At 39.0% G+C, this 26,780-nt stretch overlaps 1 protein-coding gene across 4 annotated transcripts in view; it reads left to right on the top strand.

The window, feature by feature from the left end:
* The window catches only part of ACOT9 (acyl-CoA thioesterase 9), a 53,111-nt gene that overhangs the window by 15,138 nt on the left and 11,193 nt on the right, over nt 1-26,780 (top strand). The window contains exons 4-9 of one of the 4 annotated variants that reach the window (XM_045506870.2): nt 5,557-5,759; nt 16,607-16,785; nt 19,251-19,348; nt 20,968-21,013; nt 23,041-23,211; nt 23,471-23,508. In XM_045506870.2, the coding sequence (XP_045362826.1) occupies nt 23,057-23,211; nt 23,471-23,508 (193 nt within the window). In that variant the 5' untranslated portion in view covers nt 5,557-5,759; nt 16,607-16,785; nt 19,251-19,348; nt 20,968-21,013; nt 23,041-23,056. Of the gene's footprint in view, nt 1-5,556; nt 5,760-16,606; nt 16,786-16,957; nt 17,158-19,250; nt 19,349-20,326; nt 20,354-20,967; nt 21,014-23,040; nt 23,212-23,470; nt 23,509-26,780 lie in introns of those variants that run through there. The other 3 variants (XM_010970306.3, XM_045506871.2, XM_010970307.3) reach the window with 3 other exon arrangements.

Here is a 26,780-nt window from a genome sequence, read left to right as displayed (position 1 = left end):
TCTTCTTCTGTTACACCTTTCCTTTTCCCTTTCCTTTCCCAGAACCTAGTAAACTAGGGGGAAAGTTCCACTGAAGTACTAGGAGAACAACTCTGCTATAACAAGAGAAAAGAATATAGACACAAAGCAGCGCAGACCAAGACATCCACTCCAGCCTTTCCAGGAGACACCAGAAGGAAGTAGTAGACTCGTCTTTCCTCAGCCCACAGGGAAATCTCAGCCCTTCAAACTTCTTTTGTTCTTTAGCCTTCAGCAGGGCATCAGTCATCCAGTTCCTTCTGGATGAGACAGACCAGGGGGTAGAAAAGGATGGAGAATTTCCTTGGGCTTGAAACCTGCAAATAGGTAGAAGAGGGAAGAAAAGAAAGAAGCCTTTACTTACCATGGTCCTCCCTCGAAATAATAAGCTACAAAAAACAAGTCAGACCTTTCCCACTGCCAACATTCACGCATTATATAATGCTACAAAGAGTTGCTGTCTCTTTCCCTATTAAATGCCCACTTCTGTTAATTAAGCTTTCGTAGGTGGTGCCAGATCCCAGGAATAGGAATGGGACAGGGAGGAAAAAACAATCCTTTATGGCAATAAGAAAAAGTTATTTTGAATTTAAAAACATCTCGAAGGGGTTAGATTAATGCATGGATAATAGACTGATTGAATTAAATTTTGGATGCTGGGGAGGCTACCTTTTGAAGTTGCTATTTATATTGTTCTCCCATGCAATGAATCATCCTTTTTTTTTTTTTTTTACTGCAGTGGACCCAGTCTTTAATTGGACGGACTGTGAATTTGATGTCTAATGTGGATCCTTTTGTTTTTATGTTATGCTCTTAGGGAAGGTTCTTTAAACCCATTCCAGCTGGTTTTTGAAGGCTGGATTAGGACCAAACCAGCCTTTGAAGGTGGGAGCATTGCTTACCATTCCTCTCCTTCCATTACTGCTCAAGAGCTGGTTTCCATCACCCAATCCATTAAATCTTAACTAGATGTTGAGAATTAACTATGTGCCCAGACTCAATTTAAAAGATGGCTCCTGCCTTCAAGAAGCTTACAATATTATTGGAGTACCACAATGGACACTTCAAAAAATTAAAGAAATAATACAAAGCAAATTATAATTAAGTGCTAAATTGTCAAATACAGACTTAGTGAAATAGAAACTTAGAGAAAGTAAAAGTTAATGATGACAAGAGTCAGGAAATCCTCTTAGAAGAAGTAGGACTTCAGTTAGGCTCTGTGAATCCAGAAAGGGGGAAAGGTACTCAGTGAAGGAAGTACAGTACAAACAAACCAGAAAAAGAAACCAGAAAAGTTCAGAACCTATTTCCTTGTCTGTGAAATGAGTCAGGAAGCCACACATGAACCCCTCTGCGGCAGTGACTGTCATTTTCAGTCTTGTGACTCCAACATCAAGCAGAATTTTTCTCATAGAGTAGGCCCTTGATAGGTGTACTTGACTTGAACAAACATGGCATATGGAGGAGATGGTTTGGAGGTTTGGCTACCTGGGGGCAAAGTTCATGTTAGCAAGCAATGACTCTCCCTCAGGGATCTGGTGCTCAGCTCAGAACTATCCTGAGAGAGGCACGTTACTTCTCCCAGAGCATGGAACTGTGTCCTCTGAGAATGCAGCAAAAGGGATGTCTTGCTTATGCAACTCACTTCCGCTGAGGACACAGCCCTAGTTGCCTCCAGCGTAAGTTTCATCTGGGTGGGTAGTGATGGTGACACTGCTAGGTCACTTAGGGAACTCTTGCTGGGAAATGAGCACCGGGCCGTTGGTACGCTGATACATTGATACCTGGCTACCTTCCATGGGTACCTTTAATTAAAGTGATGTACTTTAATTAGCCAGGTATGTATGATAATGTGAGACAAAAGGACAAACATGTTCCTGTTTAGTTGTTTAGAAACTGTTCTTAGCCTCTTTATAAAAAGTTCAGTTATGAAACTGGAAAATTCAATTTGGGTAATTTAGTGTCTTTTTCGCTAAGGGAAGAACTCTCTCAAGTGTCACCTCCTCTCTGTGGCTTTACAGGCCACTACCCTGTCTCCTCACCATGACTCCTCCAACACTCCATCCAGCAGAATGCATCATTTATATTGCTTCCTCTGAGATCTTATGGCACATTATTCATTGGAGCAGTTATCACAGTGCATTTGATCACATCTTTGTGTTTTCTCTCTGGGTGATGGATTCCATGAGGTCAGGAAATCTCTCTGTTTGATCTTTGCAGCCTCGGCACCCAGCAAAACACCTGGCATATAGTAGGTACTCAATAAATGGATTAAATTAAATTGATATATTTTCCCTATTGATAATTTTTAAACAATTTAAGATGGAATTCATCAGAAAAATTCTTCATATTCATTACTTTTACTTTCTCTAACTCAGATGTTAGAGACTCTTGGTCAAATAAAAACCCAGGAGGGTATAGCTAAAGTGGTAGAGTGCATGTTTAGTATACACAAGGTCCTGGGTTCAATCCCCAGCACTTCCTCTAAAACTAAATAAGTAAACCTAATTACCTCCCCACTAAAAATTTTTTAAAAAATTAAAAAAAAAAACCCACCCCCAGAACTGGTTTGCAGGCGATTCTGAAAAGAGGCTGAGAGAAGATGGATGAGGGAGGAAGCAGACTCCTTGTGGGGTAGGGTCAGAAAGAGAAAGTGAAGAATCAAAAGAGAAGAGAAAGGGAAGTGGAGAATTAAAACCAGATTTGACTGACTTCGGATGAGATCAGTCATAGGGTTATATGCCTGAGGATAATTTAGGTATAAAAAGCAAAGATACAATATTCTATTGCTGGGTAGCATATTACCACAAACTTAGCAGGTTAAACAACACATATTTATTACTTATTACTATATTAGTTTCTGTGGTCACAAGTCTGGGTATGGCTTAGCTGGGGCTTCTGTATAGGATGTCACAAGGCTGCAATCAAGGTGTCAGCCAGGACTGGGGTCTCATCTGAGGCTCTGGGTCCTCTTCTAAGCTCAAGTGGTTGTTGGCAGAATTCATTTTCTTGCTGCTGTAGAACTCACGGCGGCTAGCTTCTTCAAGGCCAGCAGGAGAATCTATCTCTATCTCCAAGGACAGCCCGATCTCTCTTTTAAGAGCTAACCTGATTAGATCAGGCCCACCCAGGGTATTGTTTCCTTTGATTAACTGAAAATCAAACTGACTAGGGGTCTTAATTACATCTGCAAAATGCCTTCACGTTTGTCACATGCCATAACTCAATTATGTGAGTGACAGCCATCAGATTCACAGGTCCTGCCCATGCTGAAGAAAAGGAACATAGATAGCAGGGAGTGGGAATCAAGGAAGTCATCTTAGGATTCTGCCTACCACAGGCACTGAATCAGAGACCTCTAAATGGCATTGTGCCTCCAATAGGAAAAATAGATGAGTCTGAGTACCAAAGGGTAGAAGTAGGCATGGTCCCAATTACCATCACCCCTAATGACCCCTTGTGGAACTTTATGTTTCCTAGACCTGCAACTCTGGGCTCTGCAGAGTTCAAGGTTCTGTTCCACAGAGGATCACACTCTTCCCACTGGACAGCAAGGGTCCCATTGAACTATAGGTATAACCACTGCCAGGGCTTTGGACTCCTGTGGCCAAGGAGTCCCCATCTTGGCAGGGGTAATTGCCCTTAATCAGAAGGAGGTATGGCTGCTGCTACACAATGGAGCAGGGACGAAGGTGTATGGAACTCAGGTTGGGGGATGGTGTGTGTATTTATATATATTTATATTTATAGAATTTTTTTGGTGGATGTGACAGGCAGAATAAAGGCCTCTAAAAAATGTCCCATCCTAATCCTAGGAATCTGTCAATATTTTAGGTTACATGGCAAAGGGGAATTAAGACTGCTAATCAGCTGACCGTAAGATAGGGACATTACCTGGGTTATCCCGGCGGACCCAGTGTAATCACAAGGGTCATTAAAAGAGGAAGAGAGAGGGTCAGAGTGTCACAGGAAGATGTGACTATGGAAGAAAGGCACAGAGAGATGCAGTGTGGCTGGCTTCAAAAAAGGTAGAAGGGGTGCCAAAGGGTGCAGGTGGCCTGTGGAAGCTAGAATGAGCAAGGAAATGAATTCTCTTCTAGAGCCTCCAGGAAAGAAAAACGCTCTGCTAACACCTTGATTTTAGCCCAGGGAGATCTGTGTCAGATGTCTGACATCCAGAACTGTAGGATAATAAATGTGTGTTGTTTTCACTCGCTAAGTTTGTGGTAATTTGTTACAGCAGAAGAGGAAACTAATAAGGTGGGTATGGAAAATACTATCCAGATCACATTGTCCAGGAATAATTCACTCTTGCTGTATCAAGAGTACTTTGCATGTTCCTCAATTAGAGTTAATGTCATTATATTATATTGGTTTGTTTCCATTTCCTCTCTCTCTTAGGCTGTTTGCTCCTCCTAGTCCGGGACTGTGCCTTATTCATCTCTGTATTTTTAGTCTCTCAAATGTCATTGAATCTCCATGCGTGTCTGTGGTGACAAAGGAGGAAGTGGGGAGGCACGTGTGGAGGAGATGCTCTGGTGGTGACGTCAGCAATGGGAAGGAGAAACCCAAGAACTGGTGGAGACTGAACCGGCTGACGTTAGTTCTCTGCCGTGTGGGCTGGTGGGGCTGGAATGTGGAGAGTCTGCAGGTCTGCTGCAGGCTTAGGGAGGCAGTGCCAAAAGCAGCTTGGTTTCTGTGGGGCTATTGGTCCAGGAATGATTCAGCAGAATTCTGAGTCTTCCAGATACACCTGATCAATTATAAACCCCTCTCTGACTCCCTCCCACTCCCGCCACCCAGAGTATTTCTCAACCCTTATAGTCCCAGACTGGAAACCACAGACTTTCAGTTAGAAACTGAGCAGCTCCAATCACTAAAGTATTCAATTTGGGATTCCCCTGAGTGACACCATTTCTCTAGGTACCCAACACTAGACTTCAGTACCTTGAGGGGCCCTGAATGTGATGTGCCCTTTAATAGCAAACCCAAGCTCTGGCAGGTTTGGCCTGACACATTTATTCCAGCAAATTAGAGCAGATTGCTCTCAGTTTATGTGTGTGTGTGAGTGAGTGTGTGTGTGTGTGTGTGGTTAAAATTAAATACAAAATGGAGACTGGACTTGAGAATACCCTGTGCAGACAAAACCATTTAAGACAGTAAGCAAAGCTCAATCTAGCTTATTTCATAAACATAAGTGGAACTTAACCTAGGTTATTTCTTATAAATGCTGCTGACAATCATAAAAAAAAACAACTTAAGTCATCTTCCTAAAGATGGTTTGAGATAATCACTTGTAATCAATCCCCTGCCATCTGGAAACCCCCATTGTAATAACCAATCATTGTAAACATTAATAACTTTCTCACTTTCACTTTATAAGCCATCCTATAACTTCATGCCCCTGAGCTTTATAACAGTCTTTGAATTTGGAAGCTCCCAGTTCACAAACTGTTTTCATACGCATAATAAACTCTTAACTAAATTCTATTTATTGATTTGGTGGGTTTAATTTTGTTATTTCTGAATTTCTGACAGTTTTCTGACATTAGAAGTGGGATCCAAATAAGACTCTCAACAACTCGGAGGCCAGTGAGCAACCAGATGCTGGTATCCACAGGGTGCATTGAGCTCACGGCTTTCTCCCCAACCTTGCAGTCAACCCAAGCTCCGCTCTCTTTGCATTTTGAACTCTCCGACCTTGTTGTGCACGTCTGTTTTCTGGTTGTTGAAGCTTCTTGGTAAGTCACCCTTCTGTCTGTAAGGGGAGAAACTGTTATTCCCTGGATTTTAGGCAGCAGTTGGATTACTGAGCTCCACATAGACTGTTTTAGTGAATCTAAAGGCAGAGATAGGTCCTGCCTGGTTTAAATCTCATTCTTCTCCCTCAAAGACTCCTGGTTCTTATATGTATACCCTCTGTGGACCAGGATCTTGTACCTTTCTGGAAAAATGGGTGAACTTTACAAAGGATAATTTGGAATTGTAGTGACACTTTGGGGAAATTTTAACTTAGACAAGATAGTCCACTTTAAGGGTGCCCTTCAAAACAGAATCGCAAACTTCTCAGAGACAATGGAAGATATTCTTCCACTGGTATGTAGAAGCTTCTAAGAGGCAAAATGACTCCAAAATAGCTTCTCTGAAAGAATCCTTACAGTGCGCGCACGCCCCTCCCTGCCACATTCTTCAGTAAAAAACTTTGGCCATTTGACATCATCTGAGCAGATAACCTTAAGTTAGTTTGTCTGCCAGAAACAAAATTTGGCTCCAGATTCTTTTGAATTTTGTATTATTATATCTGAGACATAGCTAAAATTTTAAAATGGAAACTCTAAGATTTCTGTGTCTGTCTATGTATTATGTATGTCCATATATGTAAATTATGTATATGTGATATTTTCAAAGGAGTTCTACTTAATTGGCTTATAGAGAAATAAGCACTTATATAAATTAAGTATTCCTAAAACTCGCAGAAATAGAGACTCTAAGCCAGTCGTTTTCAAGTTCACATGATCAGGATAATCTTTTTTTTTTTGGTAGTTTGATTGAAGTTCAGTCAGTTACAATGTGCCAATTTCTGGTGTATGTCCCAGTCATATGTATGCATACATATATTCATTTTCATATTCTTTTTCATTAAAGGTTATTACAAGATATTAAACATAATTCCCTGTGCTACGCAGAAGAAACTTTTCAAAATCTATTTTTATATATAGTGGCTAACATTTGTAAATTTCGAACTCCCAAATTTATCCCTTCCCATCCCCTTTCCCTGGTAACCGTAAGATTGTTTACTATGTCTGCAAGTCTGTTTCTGTTTTGTAGATGAGTTCATTTGTGTCCTTTTTGTTTGTTTGTTTTAGATTCCAGATATGAGTGATATCATATGGTATTTTTCTTTCTCTTTCTGCCTAACTTCACTTAGAATGACGATTTCTAGGTCCATCCATGTAGTTGCAAATGGCATTATTTTATTCTTTTTTATGGTCGAGTAGTATTCCATTATATAAATATACCACAGCTTTTTTATCCAGTCATCTGTCAATGGACATTTAGGTTGCTTCCATGTCTTGGCTATTGTATATATTGTTGCTATGAACATCGGGGTGCATGTATCTTTTTGAATTAGAATTCCCTCAGGATATATACCCAGAAGTGGGATTGCTGGATCATATGGTAGGTCTACTTTTAGTTTTTTGAGGAATCTCCATACAGTTTTTCATAATGGCTGCATCAAACTACATTCCCACCAGCAGTATAGGAGGGTTCCCTTAGGATAATATTTGATAAATAAAAGCTAGTTTAAGTTTGTTGGTTTAATAAAAACAGGTGTGTTTTTGGAATTGTCAATATTAAATGTAATGCAAACATACAATTTTTTCTACCTTTGTTTACTAGTCAAATAAGCTCATGTCCTCTCTGTATTACAAAATAACTTAAGATTATGGCTAGCTGATGTCTAATCTAAGTATAATTGTTAAAAACAAGTAATTTAGATAAAAGTAAATAAGATAAAAGTTTATACTAAGCTAAATAATGGATATTTATTAAATATCTAGGTCATTTCCAAATAAGATAATTACTGAGACATAAATTTCAGTTGATCTACTTTTGACTTCATAATTTTTACAGACAAAAGATATTTGGGTTTATTAATAAATATGTCTTTTGCCACATTAAAAATTGTATTATGAAAAACATGTTTCTAAAAAGTATAAGTTTTTATAACTATGTATTTATAAATTTTCTAATTACTATAGGATGCTAATATATGATAGTTCACTTTTGCCTGCTTCCTAGTTTTCACTGGAAAGTAAAGATTACTCACAGTTAAAATTTATAATCAATATGTAAAAATAGAACTACTAGAAACAATAAAGGGTGAAGGAAAACAACTTTGTATATAAAGTAAGGGAAAAAATAGGATTTTTAAACTATAAGTGAAGGTTTATTTCATTTCCTCATAAAAAAACAACTCCATAAAATCCTTGAATTAAAAACAACAGTTTTTTCACTAAGTATTTGCATATATTTTTCGACATACTTTTTTCTCCCTTCAAATTCCAGTAGAATTGAGATATTCATTATCTTGTCACAGCCACATACCCCATAATTATGTCAACAGAACTTCTATCCATTCTTCATAAAGCCCCTGAATAACTAGGATTAAGAAATTAAACTCATTGATCTAAACCCAGGGCTATTAATCCCCCACAAGTGCCAAAGCACTCATTATGAGACTGGCTCTTCTGGTTCCTCACTAAGGATGTATAGATATGTTCTACATCCTGAAAATAATAGACTGAGTTTACATGGCATGGATACAAGCAATAGTTACTGCACAAGTGAATGGGACACAAAAGCACCTGAGCTGGTTGATCAATGTGTTGTAGAGAAAGGAGCTGATGGCTGATTTTCTCTTTCCCTCTAACTCTTTACAGCCAACAGCACATGAACATTATGTTAGACTGTTCCGCCCATGCTGTTTCTCACTTTGATTCAAAGAAATGAACACTGACATTGCTCTCCCCCACATTGATTGGAAGGAATCAATATGATAGTGAAAATATTGCTGATTCTAGGGATATGGAACATCAAAGGATCCTTATTATGAAGGCTGAAGTTGAAATTTTAAACAATTGAAGTATAGTTGATTTACAGTGGGATATATTTTTATATGAGGCGTATGCAAGGAATATAGTGTGTGTATTTCTTAAGGAGACAGAGTAATGTTGTCTAAAATAAAATGACTGGTTTTTTTCAGAATAAGAAAGGAAAAAGAACAAGACAAAACCTAAATGAAAATAGAAAGATGCAGAAGTTTTATGGAAAAGAAATTTTATGTTGTGAGGTCATAGCAGGCTGAGATTGAATACATTTATTCCCAAGGATATTTTTTTAACATTTTTTATTGATTTATAATCATTTTACAATGTTGTGTCAAATTCCAGTGTAGAGCACAATTTTTCAGTTATACATGAACATATTTTTAAAATGAGCTCAGTTATGTACTTATACAAAACTGGAGTTTAATTTTCTCTCTGTTAAAATCACAAAACTTTTTTAGATTGTTGATCTGCTCTTAATAAAATATTATAAAAGGTTTTTCTTTACCTCTAATGTGACATGCCTAGGAAACAAGGATTCTGTGTCTTGGGAAATATTTCATGTGCTCCATATTGTCTTTATCAGATCTTTGATTACTTAGGAAAACTGAGTCTTTTCAATTTTAAGAGGTAAGGTTATTTACAACTATATAACTTTCTATTTTTGCCTTTGAGGTCTTTTAATTGTCACTTTGGTAAGTGGAAAAATAAGTATTCTTTCATAGTGATTTATGCTCCTATGTTGATCAAGTGTTTTAAATCTTTTGACATTTTTAACAAACTTCCCCCAAATTCCAAATGAAGAGTTTTTGACCTCAAACTAACTTTAGGATTTTCTAAAGGGCCCCTAGAAGATCTCAAAAGATTTGCTCTCTCTCCTTATAAAAGTGAAATGTTAATTTATTTAGGCTTATTTGATATTAAATTGCATGGAAGGGGAGGGTATAACTCAGTGGCAGAGCACATGCTTAGCATGCACGAGGTGTTGGGTTCAATCCCCAGTACCTCCATTTAAAAAAATTTTTAAAAGCTTAAGCCGTCTTCCTAAAAATGGTAGGAGATAATCACTTTTAACCCATCCCCTGTCATCTGGAGACCCCCATTTTAATAACTAGTCATTGTAAATGTTAATAACTTTCTCACTTTCACTTTATAAGCCATCTTATAACTGTATGCCTTGAGCTTCATATCATTCTTTGAATTTGGAAACTCCCAGTTCAAGAACTGTTAAAAAAATTTTTTTTTCATATGTGCAAACTGTAATAATTATACCTAATAAAACTGAAAAAGGAAAAAAATTCCTTCCTTTTATTGAGATATAATTGATATATAGCACTGTATACTTTTTTTTGGTGGGGGGAGGTAATTTATTTGTTTAATTTTTTTCCTAATGCAGGTACTGGGATTGAACCCAGGACCTCATGCTTGCTAGGCATGTGCTCTACCGCTGAGCTATACTCTCTTCCCAAGAACTGTTTTTATATGCATAATAAACTCTTACTAAATACTATTTATTGATTTGGTGGTTTTAATTGTGCCGTTTTTGACAATATCTATGTATGTATGTATATCTATGTTTTTATCCTATCTATACCTATACCTCCTCAGGGAGATATATATGTATATATGTAGACATACATATGTATGCATATGTATATCTATATGTGTGTGTGTGTGTGTGTATGTGTATATATATATAAATAAAATCTCCTCAGGGAAGTTTTATGCAAACCGTCAGGGCCAGGGTGAGGGAGATGGAGGAACCTGAGCAATACACAGGGAGTAAGGAATTGGGGGTAATAATAGGAATTAGAGTCAAGGAAGAAATGGCCACTTTGAAGTGCCATTTTAGGAGTAAAAAAGGGATATTTCCTCCCTCCAGGCTTGGTTTTTGCCTCTCCACAGATGATGCCAAACAGAAGCCATATGTGGTGTCCTGTGCATTGTGCTAATGAGTTACCTATATAAACAGAACGAAGCAGTCTAACAATCCCATAAAGATCACACATGAAGATAAACCAGCTAGAATAACGTTATTGTTTCTGAAGATAAAGTCAACTAATACTAATGGCTCCCTCCTGTCTTTCTGCGGCTCCATCTTCAAATAGCACAAGATACAAATTTACACCCAAAGACATGTAAACTCTAGCAACCAGCATGATTCTAGTGTCTATAAAATATACAGATCCTCCCTGTAAAGTAAGTTTCAAAAGCGTGCGAGCACTCTGAAGCATGACTTTTTGCAGAGATAGTAAAGTATGTTTATAGCTTTGTTCCTTCTGTGGTTATGCATTCTGGTGCAGCTCTAATTGTATCGGAGGTACTTGTTCATTTTCCTTGGATTGAGGAAGGGCAGGGTTGGTTCCTATGCTACCCCAGCTGAATGGGCTGCCCTGGAGTCTGAAGGAAGGTGCTGTTTCCCAGCTGGGATGGTAGCAGTTGGGGTGGTACGAGGAAAATGATGGAAGGGAGATTTCCGCCAAGATGGCAGAGTGGTAGGACCATGAGCTCACCTCTCCTTGCAACTACAACGAAACTGCAAGTGAATGCTATAACAACCATTGACAAAAGACTGGAACCTAGCAAAAAAAAAAATCTGCAACTGGAAACATAAAGAGGGAACCACAGCAGGATGGTAGGAGGGGCGTGTTCACAATATAATTGGGCCCCATACCCTCTGGGTGGATGACACACAAGCTGAAGATTAGTTAAGTTGAAGAGGCCCTCCTACAGGAGTGAGAGCTCTAAGCCCCACGTCAGGCTCCCCAGCTCGGGTCCTGGCATTGGGAAGAGAAGAAGACCCCAGGACATCTGGTTTTGAAGGACCGGGGGACTTGTCTCTGGGAGCCTGACGGGACTGGAGAAAATGGAGACTCCATTTGCTTGAGAAGCATACACGGAAAGTCACGTGCTCCAGGTCCAAGAGCAGAGGCAGTGATTTCATAGGAACCTGGGCCAGACCTACCTGCTGGATTTGTAAGGTCTCCTGTGGACGTGGGGGATGGCTGTGGCTCAGCCAGTGGACATAAAAGCTGATGATGGATATTCCGGCAGTATTAATCTACATGAGCTTTCCTGGAGGCTGACATCTTGATTGGATCATTAGCACCAAGACCCAGCCCCACCCAACAGCCTGTAGGGAAGCCTCAGGCCAAACAACATACAGGGTGGGAGCACAGCCCCACCCATCAGCAGACTTCCTGAGCCACAAAGACCTCTAGACACATCCCTACCCATCAGAGGTCCAGGACCAAGCTTCACCCAGCAGTGGGCAGGCACCGCTCCTCCTGCCAGGAAACCTGCATAAGCCTCTAGTCCAGCCTCACCCACCAGGCACAGATACTAGAAATAAGAAAACAACTATCCCAAAGCCTGTGGAAGGAACCTACAAACACATAGAAAGATAGACAATATGAGATGGCAAAGGAATATCTCCCAGGCCAAGCCACAAGATAAAATCCCAGAAGAGGAAATAAGTGATGAGGAGACAGGCAATTTACCTGAGAAAGAGTTTAAAGTAATGATGGCCAAGATGTTCAGAGAACTCAAGAGGAGTATAGATGCACAGAGTGAAGTTTTTAGCAAAGAGTTGGAAAATATAAATAACATCCAAACAGAGTTGAAGAATAAAATTACTGAAATGAACAACACACTAGAAGGAAGCAAAAATAGACTAAATGAGGCAATGGAATAGATCAGTGAGCTAGAAGACAGATTAGTGGAAATCACTACTGAAGAACATAAAAAAGAATGAAAAGGAATGAGGATAGTTTAAGAGAACTCTCGGACAACATGCAGCACACTAATATTTGCATTATAGGGGCCCCAGAAAGAGAAGAGAGAGAGAAAGGACCTGAGAAAATTTTTGGAGAGATAATCACTGAAAAATCCCCCAACTTGGGAAAGGAAACAGTCACCCAAGTCCTGGAAGCACAGAGAGTACCACACAGGATCAACCCAAAGAGGAACACACCAAGGCACATAGTCATCAAATTGACAACAATTAAGGATAAGGAGAAAATATTAAAATTAGCAAGAGAAAAGCAACAAGTAACATACAAAGGAACTCCCATTAGGTTATCAGCTGATTTTTCAGCAGAAACTCTACAGCCAAGAAGGGAGTGGCACGATATATTTAAAGTGATTAAAGGGGAAAACTTACAACCAAGAATACTCTATCCAGCAAGGCTCTCGTTCAGACTTGATGAAGAAATCAAAAGCTTCACAGATAAACAAAAGCTAAAAGAATCAGCACCACCAAACCAGCTTTACAACAAATGTTAAAGAAACTTCTCTAGTCACCAAACCATAAGAAAAGAGAACAAAAAAGAAGAAAGAGGGAAAAAAAGACCTACAAAAGATTGCTTTGGCTGTTCGGGGTCTTTTGTGGTTCCTTATAAATTTTGGAATTGTGTGTTCCAGTTTTGTGAGGAATGTTGCGAGTATTTTGATGGTGCTTGCGTTGGATCTGTGGATTGCTTTGGGTAGTGTGGCCATTTTGATAGTGTTGATTCTTCCAATCCAAGAGCACGAGAAATCTTTCCATTTCTTTGTGTCATTTTGGCTTTCGGAGTATAGGTAACTTCCTTGGTTAGGTTTATTTCTAGGTATTTTGTTGTTTTTGATGTAATGGAAATGTTTCTGCCGGTTATAAAATTCTGCTTTTTGAAGTGCAAAAAAATAAAGTGAGTGAAGGGCCGCAAATGGCAAAGTATCCTTCTTTCTTATGGTGAGCTGTATTCCATTACATATATGTGTGCTGCATCTCCATTATCTGTTCAACTATTGATGTGCACTTAGGATGCTCCCATATCTTGGCAATTATAAATAATGTTGCTGTTAACAGCAGGGTGTATGTATCTTTTTGAGTTAATTCTTATTTTGTGGTTGGCTTTATTCCTTTGATAACTATGTAAATTAAAAAAGCTAAAGCTCTAAACGTTCCTAGAAACAATGAACAGTACATATATGTAAATTTAAAAAATATGTGCAGTAAAAAAAAAAAAAAGAAATGAGCTATCAAGCCATGAAAGACATGGAGGAAACTTGAAAGACCTATTACTAAATGAAAGAAGCCAGTCTGAAAAGGCTACAAACTGTACGATTCCAACCAAATGACATTCTGGAAAAGGCACAGATACAGAAACAATACAAAGATTGTGGTTTCCAGGGGAGAGGGAGGGAGGGAGGAATGAATAGATGGAGCACAAGGGATTTTTAGGGCAATGAAATTATTCTGTATGATACTATAGTGGTGGCTACATGTCATTATGCATTTGTCAAAACCCATAGTATGTACAACATCAAGAGTGAACCCTAATGTGAACTACGGACTTTGGTTGATAATAATGTGTCCATGTTGGTTCATCGATTGTACCAAATATGCCACACTGATGAGGGATGTTGAGGGAAGGGGAGTATGTATGTGTGGGTGGCGAGGGCTATGTGTGAACTCTCTGTATTTTGTGCTCAATTCTTCTGTGAACCTGAAACTGCTCTAAAAAAAATAAAGTCTATCAGTAAAAAAAAAAATGATGGAAAGTGGGTGGGCAGGGGAATGGAGAGAAAGAGGATGCAGAGCCAGGAATGAATGGAGAGAGCCAGATTTGTTGGAGGAAGTGTATTAAATGGGAGGCAGTGACAAGGTGAAGGATGATGGGAAGATTAGGCTTGAGTAAGACAGATGTCCTTTGAAATTTTACCATTTAAGTCCTATTTTATTGAAAGAGGCATCTTTATTGAAGTTGACACTTTGAAGTGAAGATGTCCTATCCTAAAGAGACCCTCTGATCCCATGTCACTAATAGTATGACATGTTTTACATGTTTGCCATTTCTAAGCAAGAGAAAATTGTTAGAGGAGAAAGAGTATTGCTCTTGACATAAACCTTTCAACACTTGGATTTGATGAGCAGTCATCATAAAAGTGGAGCCGAGGAAAGGTAGGAAAAGTGATAAAAATTACCGCTGTTTTGAAATTGCCTAGCCTGGGTTTTACTTCTATTGGAGCAAGTGGGCATAATACTAAGCACTTTCATGTAACAGCTCAATAGTCTTTACAATATTTTCTTTAAGGTTTAGGGGGAAAATCACCTTTCCATTGTTTTTTCTCAACCTCCCAACTTTATCCTAGATCCTTTTGTGTAAACTCTATATTCTTGGAAATAACTTTTTTTAAAAGTGATTTCTCTATCCTAATGAAATCACAGCATACATCAGTTTGTTTGAAAGTTGATGATATAGTTTTCCAAGAAAATTTTCTACCTAAATTAGATATCCAAAAATATCTATAGTTGAGAAGCCCAAGGAAAGATGGTTACTAGATACTTTTCACTAATAATGCTAGTTTGAACTGATAACATATTGTTAAGTTTGTTATTTGATATTATTCTTCTACTTATAATAATGACATTGATAATGTCTTCTGTATCTGTCAGTGTATAAGGTGCCTTTTATTTGATTTTAATGGTAATTTCTGTTACTCTGAGACCATATCAGAATAGAAGGAATGGAAAATAACAGGAAAAAAAAGATGGGGTGGAGAATCTGTTAATTCAGGACAGTGATTCTCACCACTATACAACTGTTGCATGTCTCCTGGCCTGACTTTGTGACCCCTTTGCCTTCTATCCCTGCTATCCAAAATCTGGTAAAGCTTATATACTTTACAACAGCATCACCACCACACACACAGAAATCAGGGTTGCTAAGCTGTTTCAAGAATTTTATGTGTGCTGCCTGTTGAGATAAGTGTAGATGTGGATGAATGCTAGACTGGCTGGATTTTAGCAGGGGTTCCCTGAGGTTTGAACTAAGGTAAGTGGGCTAAGTGATGAGATCTGGTTTTTTTTTCTCTTTAAATAACACCCGCAGTGGGACATCTATGGGGTTAGTTGCTCGGTGCTCCTTTTCGAAGGAGTGCTCCATATCCCCATCTGAGTGGCTACTTATGGAAATAGCCATGTTAGTAGATTGTGACCTTCTCATAGGTCTGGGTGAGGGGCTTCCTGGTAAGTCAAATGGGTAAATATGACCTTGTCCTGGCAGCCACAGTCAACCAGTCCAGGGGTTGTACCTGATCCCAAGTGGACCAATGATTTTATTCTCAGGAATTTTTGTATTTGATACAGATTTTTGGGTCAGTCTTTATGCTGTGGCTGTGACTGTAAAGTTCAGGAGTTTCTATTGCCATGTGCAGGAAGCTTTTCAATAAACAAGAGGCAGGGGACGTGGGAGGGAGGATCCTGCTTGGTTTCAGAATAGTTGCCTCAAAGCAAAACAAAACCATCACTGAAAAGGTACAGGCAATATGAACAAAACAGAAGGCGAGATCTATGCAGGTCAAAAGGACAGTCTTATGGATGTGGGACTGCAAAAAGCAGGAAAAGTTAGGTAGAGAGGAAAGATGAAGCCCCAAAGACCATGTTCCATTTGTAATTCATGAAGTGATTTTTTTAAAAAAGCCAACTTAAAATTGACAAATTTTTAGTAAGCCTGGTGTTATCAGAAAAAGCATGCAGTATCAATTTCTTTTAGGAAATTACCACCTTCAAGGACAAAGCAAAACTTGCATCTATTTTGGAAAGATCCCCTCTCATTACCTTATGTCCTCTTTAAAAAAAATTTTTTTATGGTAGAGGTGATTAGATTTATTTATTTTCTGAGGAGGTACTAGGAATTGAATCCAGGACCTTGTGCATGCTAAGCATGCACTTTACCACTTGAGCTACATCCTCCCTCTACCTTGTTTCCTCTTTAGACTACTTTATCATGTTTGAAATTATGTGATTTGCTAACGTGCTTGCTGACTTATTTTCCTTCCGTATAACGTAAGCCCCCTAAGGGCAGGGAGTTTTGTTTATTTTGTTACATCTCCAGAATTTACAAACAGTGTCCTGCGCACGGCCAACAGCTGAATGAAATGGAGAACCCGATCATCCAGTAAAATCTTCTTAACTCTCTGGCCTTGAATCTCTCTAGGCAAGCCGAGATTCCAACTATCAAACACCAGGGGGCAGACCGAGACTAGAAGAGGAACAATAGAAGAGCCAAGGCGTTGGGGTGAAGGTCGCGTGGTCTTCAGCGAAGCGGGATAACGGAGACAAGGTCCAAGGACTTGGCCGCCCCTCGCCTCTTCGTCACTCTGGCGGTGCTGCCAGGTACATTTAATCAACAGATAGGCGGGTTCTCTAGTTAGCGACATGCTCCGCGCTGCTGATAGAGCGGGAAGCTCCAGGGAGATGGACTCCAGCTTCTCGCCAATGAGCAGGGCTTCAGGTGCTGCGTGGGGCCCCCGGGCAGCGAGACCCCGCCCCCGGGCAGCGTAGCCCCTCCCACCACCCCTCCCTCGGGCTCGCTTCAAGGGTGCGGTCGTGGGGAGCGAGGTTTCCTCTCGCGCTCGCGCTCGCGCTCGCCCTCGGTGTCTTTCGCGCTCTCAATTGCCTCAGCTTCCCTCCGCCGACCGGCGGGCCGGGCCTGGGTTTCTGGTCACTTGCGCGGTGGCGGAGCGCAATGAGGCGAACGGCGCTGCGGTAGGTAGCCCGGGGCCTGGCGGGGCGCGGGCCTGGGAGCGCCCACTCGAGTCCTCCAGGCTGCTAGCGGGCCCGGGCGGAAGGAGCGGACCGCGGCATTTGGGCGGAAAATGGGGCGTGGTAGGGAAGGGCGCCCGCCTGCTGCGACCCCTCTGGGACTCCGGCCTGTTGGCCTAGGGTGGGGCACCGCGCCCCCAACCTTAGCGTCTTCTGGCCGGGAGTTTGATATTAAAAGTGTAGCGGCAGTTTAAGGGAGGAAGTTGGGTGTTCCCTGAAATTCCATTTTCTTTGCTCATCAATAGTGTGGTTTTGAGTTAGCTCCTTGTCAGAAAGCTAGTACTTAGAGTTCCACATTATTTTTCCAGCCCTCTGCGCTCTTAAGGTTAAGTGCTTGACCTACTTGGACTCTGACTTAAGGGTGTTGTGATGTGGGCAGAGGTTGCAGGGCACCTTTTGGGCTCTCAGGACCTGTGTTGTATATATAAAGGGAAATAGCCTGCGACTGAAAAGTGTGTGTGTGTGTGTGTGTGTGTGTGTGTGTCAGAGTCAGAGCTCATTTCTTACATCGAGATCATCTGCTACATGTATTATAACTGCTAATTAATGTATTGAGGGCCTGATTCCTTTGCTCTTTCAGCTAATAGTAGCAGTGGAAAATACTAGCTTTTTCCATTGTGCTTTTTAAAACCTGTTATATTCAGGTATAGAGTGCTTGTTTCTGAGATGGCAGAGTGAAGGATCACATACCCTATTTCCTCCAGTGAGGGATTTGAACCTACAGAAGATTCATAAAATGAAATAGTGAAAAAGAAAAAAAATTCAAGTCATGTTCTGAGAAAAAGCAAATTGAAAAGTCAAGAACAAAAAGACTGAAATATTAATCCATATATAGAAGTACAGAAATGGAAAATTTATTGTGAAAAAATAAACCCAAAATATGTAAAATAGAGGCTTTTTAGCTGTGTGATTGGAGAAAAAACACAAAACCGAAACCCCAAATGCTTTAAAAAGCCTTCTGGTCTTAGTGGACCAGCAGGGATTATATGATGACTGGCTGGCTAAGGAATTAAGTTAGCCAGCGAGTATATGCTCATATTTATGTGTTCTTTTTTAGCATAGTTGACTTGGTGAAAGGACCAGGATTTGTTCTAGCAACACAAGGGTCAAAACTCCATGTAGATTTCACTAAATATTTCTACTGAGAGACTTCCTGAATGCTGGAATTCAGAAGAGAAATCTATAGTAAATTTGAGCTCTAAAGAAAATGAAGAGTGTTCTTTCTTTTTTTGGTTAGTCATCACTTGACTCGGCATTAGGTTGTAAGCATTTACCAGTCCACTTGAGCTACAATGAGTAACAGTATCTGGGACTCTTGACCTCTTCAATGCCTTGCCTTCTTCAGCTGTGCTCTCAACAGATCAGTTTGTCAGTCCTGATATTATATGTGTGTTATCCCTGATATGATAGTGTGTGGTTAGGAGTTGACAGGTCAGCAATAGTGAACCAAAATCAACTTAAACAGCTTATTCCTGGAGAGCAGGTTAGGCACATTTGGGTAAATAGTTTTTATTTTATTCCATTAGGGAGTAGGAAATCTTTGCTGAAGTCCAATAAGTAAGTACTCTCTTTGAGTCTGGAAAGGGTTAATTCTGTTTTCAAAGTTGATTGATTTATAATTGGGTTTAACTTATTAATTGAGGAAATATGGTATAATAATAAAGAACAAAATAAATGTTCATAATTGGTTTACTCAGCTGTTTACTGAATTGATTCTGGGCTTCTGAAGCTAATACATTAGAAAGAGCAAGAATAAATTCATTAACCCTGGTTGATATCTTTTATGTGTTTTGTAGATAACTCCCTAATTGGTCTCTGCTCTCAAGAAATGTTTCCTCTAGTTGAAGAGATGATTTATGGAGTAGCCTCATATGGAAATATACATACACTTGAGAAACAATTGCAGACCACTGCAAGACAGTATTGACTAAGGGTGTGAGACAGCCGGGTGCTCTGGGAGGAGGCACAGGTCTTTGGGGTTGCCAGGGAAGAAGCCATGGAACCGAACTCTAAGTGTGTTTCATCTTGTTTTATAGGCTTTGTACCTGGAGCAAAGGGCTGTTTGCTCCCAGCAGAGGACTGACTCAAGGATCTCAGGATCCCGAGAAACAAAGAGTCTTCCACATTCGTGAAGGCAAGCATGGGTGTTTACCTTTTAGGCCATATGGGGAAAAACTGTTGTATTTGGGAGGCATATACGCAGACAGTTTAGGGCAAATAAGGCATACCAAAGAAGATCTTTCATAAGCTTCTTATGTATAAAATGACCAGGATAGGTTTGGGTAGAAATCACATTCAGAATTTGAACTTTGATTCCTGGGAGCCTTGGAGACCGAACTCTTTTAGTTAAATGATTTCTACTTCCTGTGTGTAGGTACTAAGGGATAGACACGGAAAAAAGAGATCTAATACATAAGCAGGAGGTGCGCCCTTCAGTTGTACCAACTAAACACTCCTAGCCTACAATTTTGTTAGAGGGACCCTGTTAATCCATGGTTAATTGAAGTTAATTTCAGTTACTAATCTGATAGGCAAACTATAAATGTCTTTATCAGTGTAAGAATATTCATTATAATGAAAATTGTGGCTTCTTTAAAGGATCCAAATAAATGTATGTGTATATATACAATTTAAAATTCTACTTTTTTGACCCTTAGCACCCACCTTTCTTGCACTGACTATAAACTGGTCATAATCATTTTATGTCAGTGAGCATCTGTGTACTATTTGGGATACTTGATACTTTCCAATCTTTTATTCAGGGAGCTCAGGAGGGAAGAAAATTAAGAACTAAGACTGATTTATTAATGTATACTTTCTGCAATTTTCTATGATATGATTGTAATTAGAATTTACACCTAATAATGGTGTATAATAATTGATGGAAAAATCAAACATTTTTTCATGAAAGTTAAAATGCATGGCTTTGATCAAATATTTAGTGATTGCAAGGACCAAGGAGTGCTATAGTTAATTTCCTATAACTGGAGTATGTATTTTTAAATGTTACAAAAAACTTATGAACTCAAATATTACTTAAAATCCTATAGATTTATTTTTTGCTATTGACTTACTACTGCTTATCTAATTTATTTTCCCTTTATCCGTATAGCATGTTCACCTATACATGTGAATCACGGTGTGTGTGGTAATTAGTATCAACTTTTTTTTTTTAAGTGCTTAAATTTTTTTTTGCACTGATTCATTCTTGCACTTTTGAGCAGTGGGCATTAACTAAAATTAAATTACGTTCTTTGCCTTTCCTTTTTTGCTTCATTTTTCTGGCCTAAACATTTCTAACAATTAGAGTAGTATAAATATTTGAGAAATCAATTAGAATGAGACTCAGATTTAGATATGAGTCCTAGTCCCACAACTAAGTAATTGATCTACTACTGCCTTTAAGAAGATGGGTGGGGATTCTGTTCATAATTGTCTCCATCAAAAAGAGACTCCTACTGACACTAATATAGCCCCATCCAATGAATAATTGGAATTATTTTTTGTTTGTTTATATAAATCCCAGCAATTGGCACAAGAATATTCTTCACTAAGGAGACAATAGTTGTCTCAAGTTTTCAGGAAGCAAAGGCCTTATCACTTCCCTGAGCTGTTTGTGGCATTAAATGGAAATTCATGGATCTTTCAAGCTTTTGAGCGCATGAATTGCTTTTTATAGTTCTTGAGCTCATTGCCGTAATCCAGTTCTCATATTCTTTATTTTATGGAACGACCTCTTTATTTTTGTTTTAGTTCGAGATAAGTTGCGGGAGATAGTAGGAGCATCCACAAACTGGAGGTACGCACTCTGTTCATTCATTCTTCCATCCCTGAAGTGGTATGCTAGGGTGTATTTAGGCTCAGTTGATGGTCCCAGTGTAGGATTGGGGGGACCCTTTGTTCACAAATGGGTTGAGAGGTTTTTTAACTTGGGGAAAACGATGAACATTCCAACATACTCATCAGTTGATGCATTGTTGTCATAAAATCATATGATTTACATGTACTCTTCATTTTTCACAGTGCATTCAGGTATATATTACCTCACTGATTCTCAGTGAGTCTTGTGACATGCTTATGGCATATGTTCCTATTCCTTTTTTGCATATGAGGAGATTGAGACTTAGACATTGAATACTTAAGTACCACAGTTTGAGACTTGAACCCAAGTTTCCTGGTTTTTCTATTTCATGCAGCCTAACTCCTTTATTGCTTCTTGTAGTTCATAATTAACCAGGTCTTGATAAACAAAAAGGTCTTACTGCATAGCACAGGGAACTATATTCAATATCTTGTAATAACCTAAATGAAAAAGAATATATATGTATAAATATATAACTGAATCACTATGCAGTATGCAAGAAACTAACACAACATGGTAAATCAACAGTACTTCAGTAAAAATAAATAAATAACTGTTAATCAGTTCTCTTTCTCTCAGTATTTCTCTGCTATAAAATAGGAGAATATCCCTCTTGATTTGTAGAATTTTGAGGCTAAAATGAGATAAAAAGAAAACACAAGAACAGTAACAATCTATTGTTGGTATAAAATTATCTAATGAATTCTTTCTATCTTTTTATGTGAAAAATTTCAATTTACTGAAAAGTAGGAAAATGAATGCCTATGTCCCCACCATCTGAATTGGATACTTTATGAACGTTTTTTCCAGATTTGCCAATATATATATATTGGCTGAACTATTTCTAAGTAAATTATACGTATCATGACACTTCACCTCCTCTCCGATTATATTCCAGTGCATCTCTAATAAATGAATATATTCCATATAACAAATTTAGCAGTCATGCATCTCCAACAAGTAAGATATTCTCTTATATAGTAAAATTGACAGTAATTCTTTAATAGTATATTATTCATTCATATTCAGAATTCCTCAGCTGTTCCCCAAATATCTTTTATAGCTTTGAAAAAAAATCAAGATCCAGTAAAGGATTACATGTTGCATTTGGTGGTTATGACTCTTGGTCTCCCCTAATCTAGAATAATAGTTATCCCTCCTTTTTTTTTTCCCCATGAGCTTGACTTTAAAGAGGCCAATCCATTTGTCTTGTCAAATGTTCTACATTCTGGATTTACCTGGGGCCCTTTGACTTGTTTCTCTATCCCTTATATTTTTTGTAGTCTACACCTTTCTGGCATTAATACTTCATAAGTAAAGCTTAGAAAGACAGCTTAATTAATGATACTGTCAACATTGCCTATCCCTATGTCTTTGTCTCTCTTCTTCTCTTCCACCGTAATCGTCTCTTCTTTTTGTTCCCTTTCTGTCTCCTTTTTGTGTTCTCTTCTTTACCTTTTGCTCTGCCTTCCATACTTCTTTTGGATATACTCCATTTTTCCTCCTCTGTCTCTCTTTCTTGAAATTGAAGGCAGAGAGAGAGAGAGAGCTGGGGCACAGAGAATACGAGACTTGTCAAGGTGAGAAATGGGAATCTGGAGTTCAGTGGCCATGTCGTTCTTTAGTCCATGTATCTGTATATCCTATTACATCAATTTCTGTATTTTTAATTTGATTTTAAAGATTCTGTTCTTTGAATACACTTTTTGATGCGATTGAATATATAGTTCATTTGGATATATCTGTGTCACTTATGTTTTTCTTATCTACTAGTCTAAGTAATTTTAACAGAAATTTAAAAATTCACCAAGTGGCGGGGGAGGGGAGGAAGGGAAGGAAAAGGAGAAGATATAGGTCCAGACCTGCTCTTTCCTCCATAATGGTGTCTGACTGACCTGTATGTCACTGGGGTTGTGAGATAGAACTGTCCTGTGTTTCATGAAGCTTGTGTCCTTTCTTCTCAGAGACCATGTGAAAGCAATGGAGGAAAGAAAATTACTTCATGGTTTTTTGGCTGAGTCACAAAAAGGACTGCCACCTAGGAGAATGAAAGACAGTTACATCGAAGTTCTCTTGCCTTTGGGCAGTCAGCCCGAATTACGAGAGAAATATTTGACTGTTCAAAACACTGTAAGGTAACACAGCAGTATTTTTGTTTGTGTCATTTGTTTTTATTTTATATCCTTTCCTTATTACAACTTTGAGATATAATTCACATATCGTACTGGTCACTTATTTAAAATGTGTGATTCTGTGATTTTTAGTATATTCAGAGAGTTGTGCAGCCATCACCACAATCAATTTTAGAAGATTTTCATCACCCTACAGTGTATTATCTTTCCTTAAAGGCTGATCATCATGATTTTCATTTCATCAGTTTTCTTTATTTCACAGGTTTGGCAGGATTCTTGAGGATCTTGACAGCTTAGGAGGTACTGATATTATTTTAGTATTTTTAAATAGGTACTTATAACAATACATTGAATCCTCTGGCTGGAAAGGGTCTTTTTAATTCTTTAATTTGCACAGATGAAGATATTCTAATACAGCAGAAAAAGAAGGATGTCTACTACTTCTGAATTGTCATAATTATTTAATTATGTATAAAATGTAGATTCCTATTTAACAGAGTTATGCTCTTATTAATCCTTCTTTCTCATAACTTTTTAAAAAAAAGTCTTAAATTTACCAAAAAGTTGCACATAACAGTACAAAGAATTGTTCCTTCCTGAATCATGTGAGAGTATATTACTGACACGATGCTCATCACCTCCAAATATTTTTCACGTGTATTTCCTACAAACCAGGATATTCTCCTTCGTAACCATAATACAACCCTCAAAGTCAAGAATTTGACGCTAATACTTTTTTTTCAATGATGAGAATTTTTTTTATTGAGTTATAGTCAGTTTACAATGCTGTGTCAATTTCCAGTGTAGAGCACAATTTTTCAGTTATACATGAACATACGTATATTCATTGTCACATTCTTTTTCACTGTGAGCTACCACAAGATCTTGTATATATTTCTCTGTGCTATACAGTATAATCTTGTTTATCTATTCTACATATGCCTGTCAGTATCTACAAATTTCCAACTCCCAGTCTGTCCCTTCCCACCCCTCTCCCCTGACACTAATACTTCAGTAGTATAATCCTCAGACCCCATTCAACTTCCCCCAGAGGTTCTTTATAGTAGAAGGATCCAGTTCCAAATCACATGTTGCATTTAATTGTCATGTCAGGGATAGCTCCTCAGTCTTCCCCTAACTTTCATGACCTTGACACTTTTGTAGGTTGTGGGCCAATTCTTTTGTGAAATTTCTCTCAATTTAGGTTTCTCTGATGCTTCCCCAAGATTAGATTTGGGACATGCATCTTTAATAGGAGTGTTCCAGAAGGCATGCTGTGTTTTTATTGCATCCTATCAAGGGGTACATAATTTTAGTTTGTCCAGTTACTGTGGTGTTAACTTTGAGTCATTGATGAGGGTGGTGTCTGCCAGGCTTCTTCACTATAAAGTTACTCTTTTCCCCTTTGTGATTAGTACCTTGTAGGGAGGTGCTTTGAGACCTTGTAAATATCCCATTCCTCATCAGACTTTTATCAATTTATTCTTTTAAAATCACTGTGAACTCAGGGATTCCTATTTTATTGAATGGGTTATAATAGATTTCTATCATCTATTTTAATGCTCAAATTGTCCCAGGACTGTTCTGCTCTCTTCATGCTGCCTTTTGTGGTTTGTTTGTTTTTTGATGTATCCCCATCATTCTTTGAGCACTTCCTCACTTTCTGGTACAGCAGATGTTCTAGGCTCACTTGTACTCTCCCTGCCCCATTCCTGGAATCAGCCAAATCTCCAGGGAGCCCAGATTCTTTTTAATGGAGAATGATATCTAGAAACCAAGATCTGGGTGCTGGGAGTGGTCGTTGCTGCTGGGGTATCACTGTTCCCATGCCCTTTCAGTGGGTGAGTATTTGCACATACACATGCATTTACATCTATGTCTCTCTGTCTTTGAAAACCCCGGGTTCATACTAATTGTTCCTATTCCAGTTCAACACCACAGGTGCTTTCTTATTTACTCACTTTTTCACATTTGTAATTCCTTTCTCCAACTGGCTCCATTATCCATAATACATTTACTTATTTGATCAATTCCCCTGAATGTAGCCAGTTCCATATTGCTGCCACCCTGAACCCCATCATGAATGCCCCCCCACCTCACTGGGGTTCTGCCCCATACCAGGTTCCCTTGTGCAGGTCACCCTCCTCGTTGTGCTCAGGCTGCAGTGTGCTGTGCCATCGCTCTCGTTGCCTCTCTGCATGTCCTCCTGGCTCCGCTTGGTCTTCAGCACCCTACTCTGGGCTATCTTGCTTGCTCCTACCTAATGGCTTTTGGACTGAATTGTTAGGAAAGTGTTTAAAGAAAGCATCTAGAGGGAGGGTATAGCTCAGTGGTAGAGCATGTGCTTAGCGTGCACGAGGTCCTGGGTTCAAGCTCCAGTATGTCCATTAAAAATTAATTAATAAATACACCTGCTTACCTCCTCCCCTAAAAAAACTAAAAAAATTTTCTTAAAAAATATAAAGTGTCTAATAACCTTTAAAATAGAGACATAAGTCCATTGTTAGGCTTACACCAAGCTCCATTTTTCTTCGCATTAAATAAACCTGGCCTTAAAAAAAAATCACACACACACATACACACACACACACACACACGACTTTGGTTTACTTGGGTGTTCCTAAGTACACAGACTCTCCTGCCACTACTCGCTTTTCCTTACAACCTCTTATTGATGGCCAATCCCTTTCACGTGTTCACTTGATTCTGTTCCTTCTATTTCTTCAAGGAACTTGGCTTATCACGTATGCTTTCTCCCTCATATCTCCAGCCTTTTCTCACCTTCACTTTTCCCTCAACTTATAAACATGTTCAGAGCTCTTCCATCTTACAATGAAAAACAGCTAAAATCCCCTTCCCTGTTAAAACTCTCAAATTCTCTTTCTCTCTTACTTCAGAGCTAACTTTCTGGAAAGAGTTAGAAAAAAAAGCATTTGTTCATTGCCTCTATATCCTGCCCTCGTGTTATTTCCCAGTCTGCCGTGTTCTGGCTTCGTCCCCTGGGCCGTTAGCTGCTGTTGCCAAGCTCTCCGTTGACTCTTACTGTGTGACCTCAAGGTACTTCTCAGGGCTTACCAGACCCCTTTGAGGCTCCTGATAATGTCCAGCTCATCCTTGGGCTTTGGTGACATTTCCTCCTGCCTCTCAGGCTGCTCCTTCCCAGTCTCCTTTGTAGGTTCCTCTTTCTCTTTTGATTCCTTAAATGTTGCTTATCTCCAGGGTTTGTCTTCTGCTTTTTTAAAAATTGTTATTATCTGCACATTCTCTGTGAATAATCTTGTTTACTCCCAGTGTTTCAGTTGCTATCAATATGCAGAATACTTAGGAAGCTACATTTTCTGCTTTTCTGAGTTGCAGACCAGTTTGCCCTCTTGCCTGCTAGATATCTTCATTTGGATGTGCCCTGAGTTTCTCGAATTCAACATGTTGAAAACAGCCCATTCTGCTTTTCCTGTACTATATTCTCTTTCTCAATGAATGGTACACAGTCTTCACTCATGCAGGTTAGAAACCTGAGTTGATTCAAGTCTTGTCAAGTCTGCCTCCTCCTTAGCTCTTCTCTTCTCTTCATT

Source organism: Camelus bactrianus, chromosome X, assembly GCF_048773025.1.
Source record: "Camelus bactrianus isolate YW-2024 breed Bactrian camel chromosome X, ASM4877302v1, whole genome shotgun sequence".
NCBI lineage: Eukaryota > Metazoa > Chordata > Mammalia > Artiodactyla > Camelidae > Camelus > Camelus bactrianus.
Note: the sequence above shows the minus strand (reverse complement) of the source record. Positions and strands in the feature narration are given on the sequence as shown.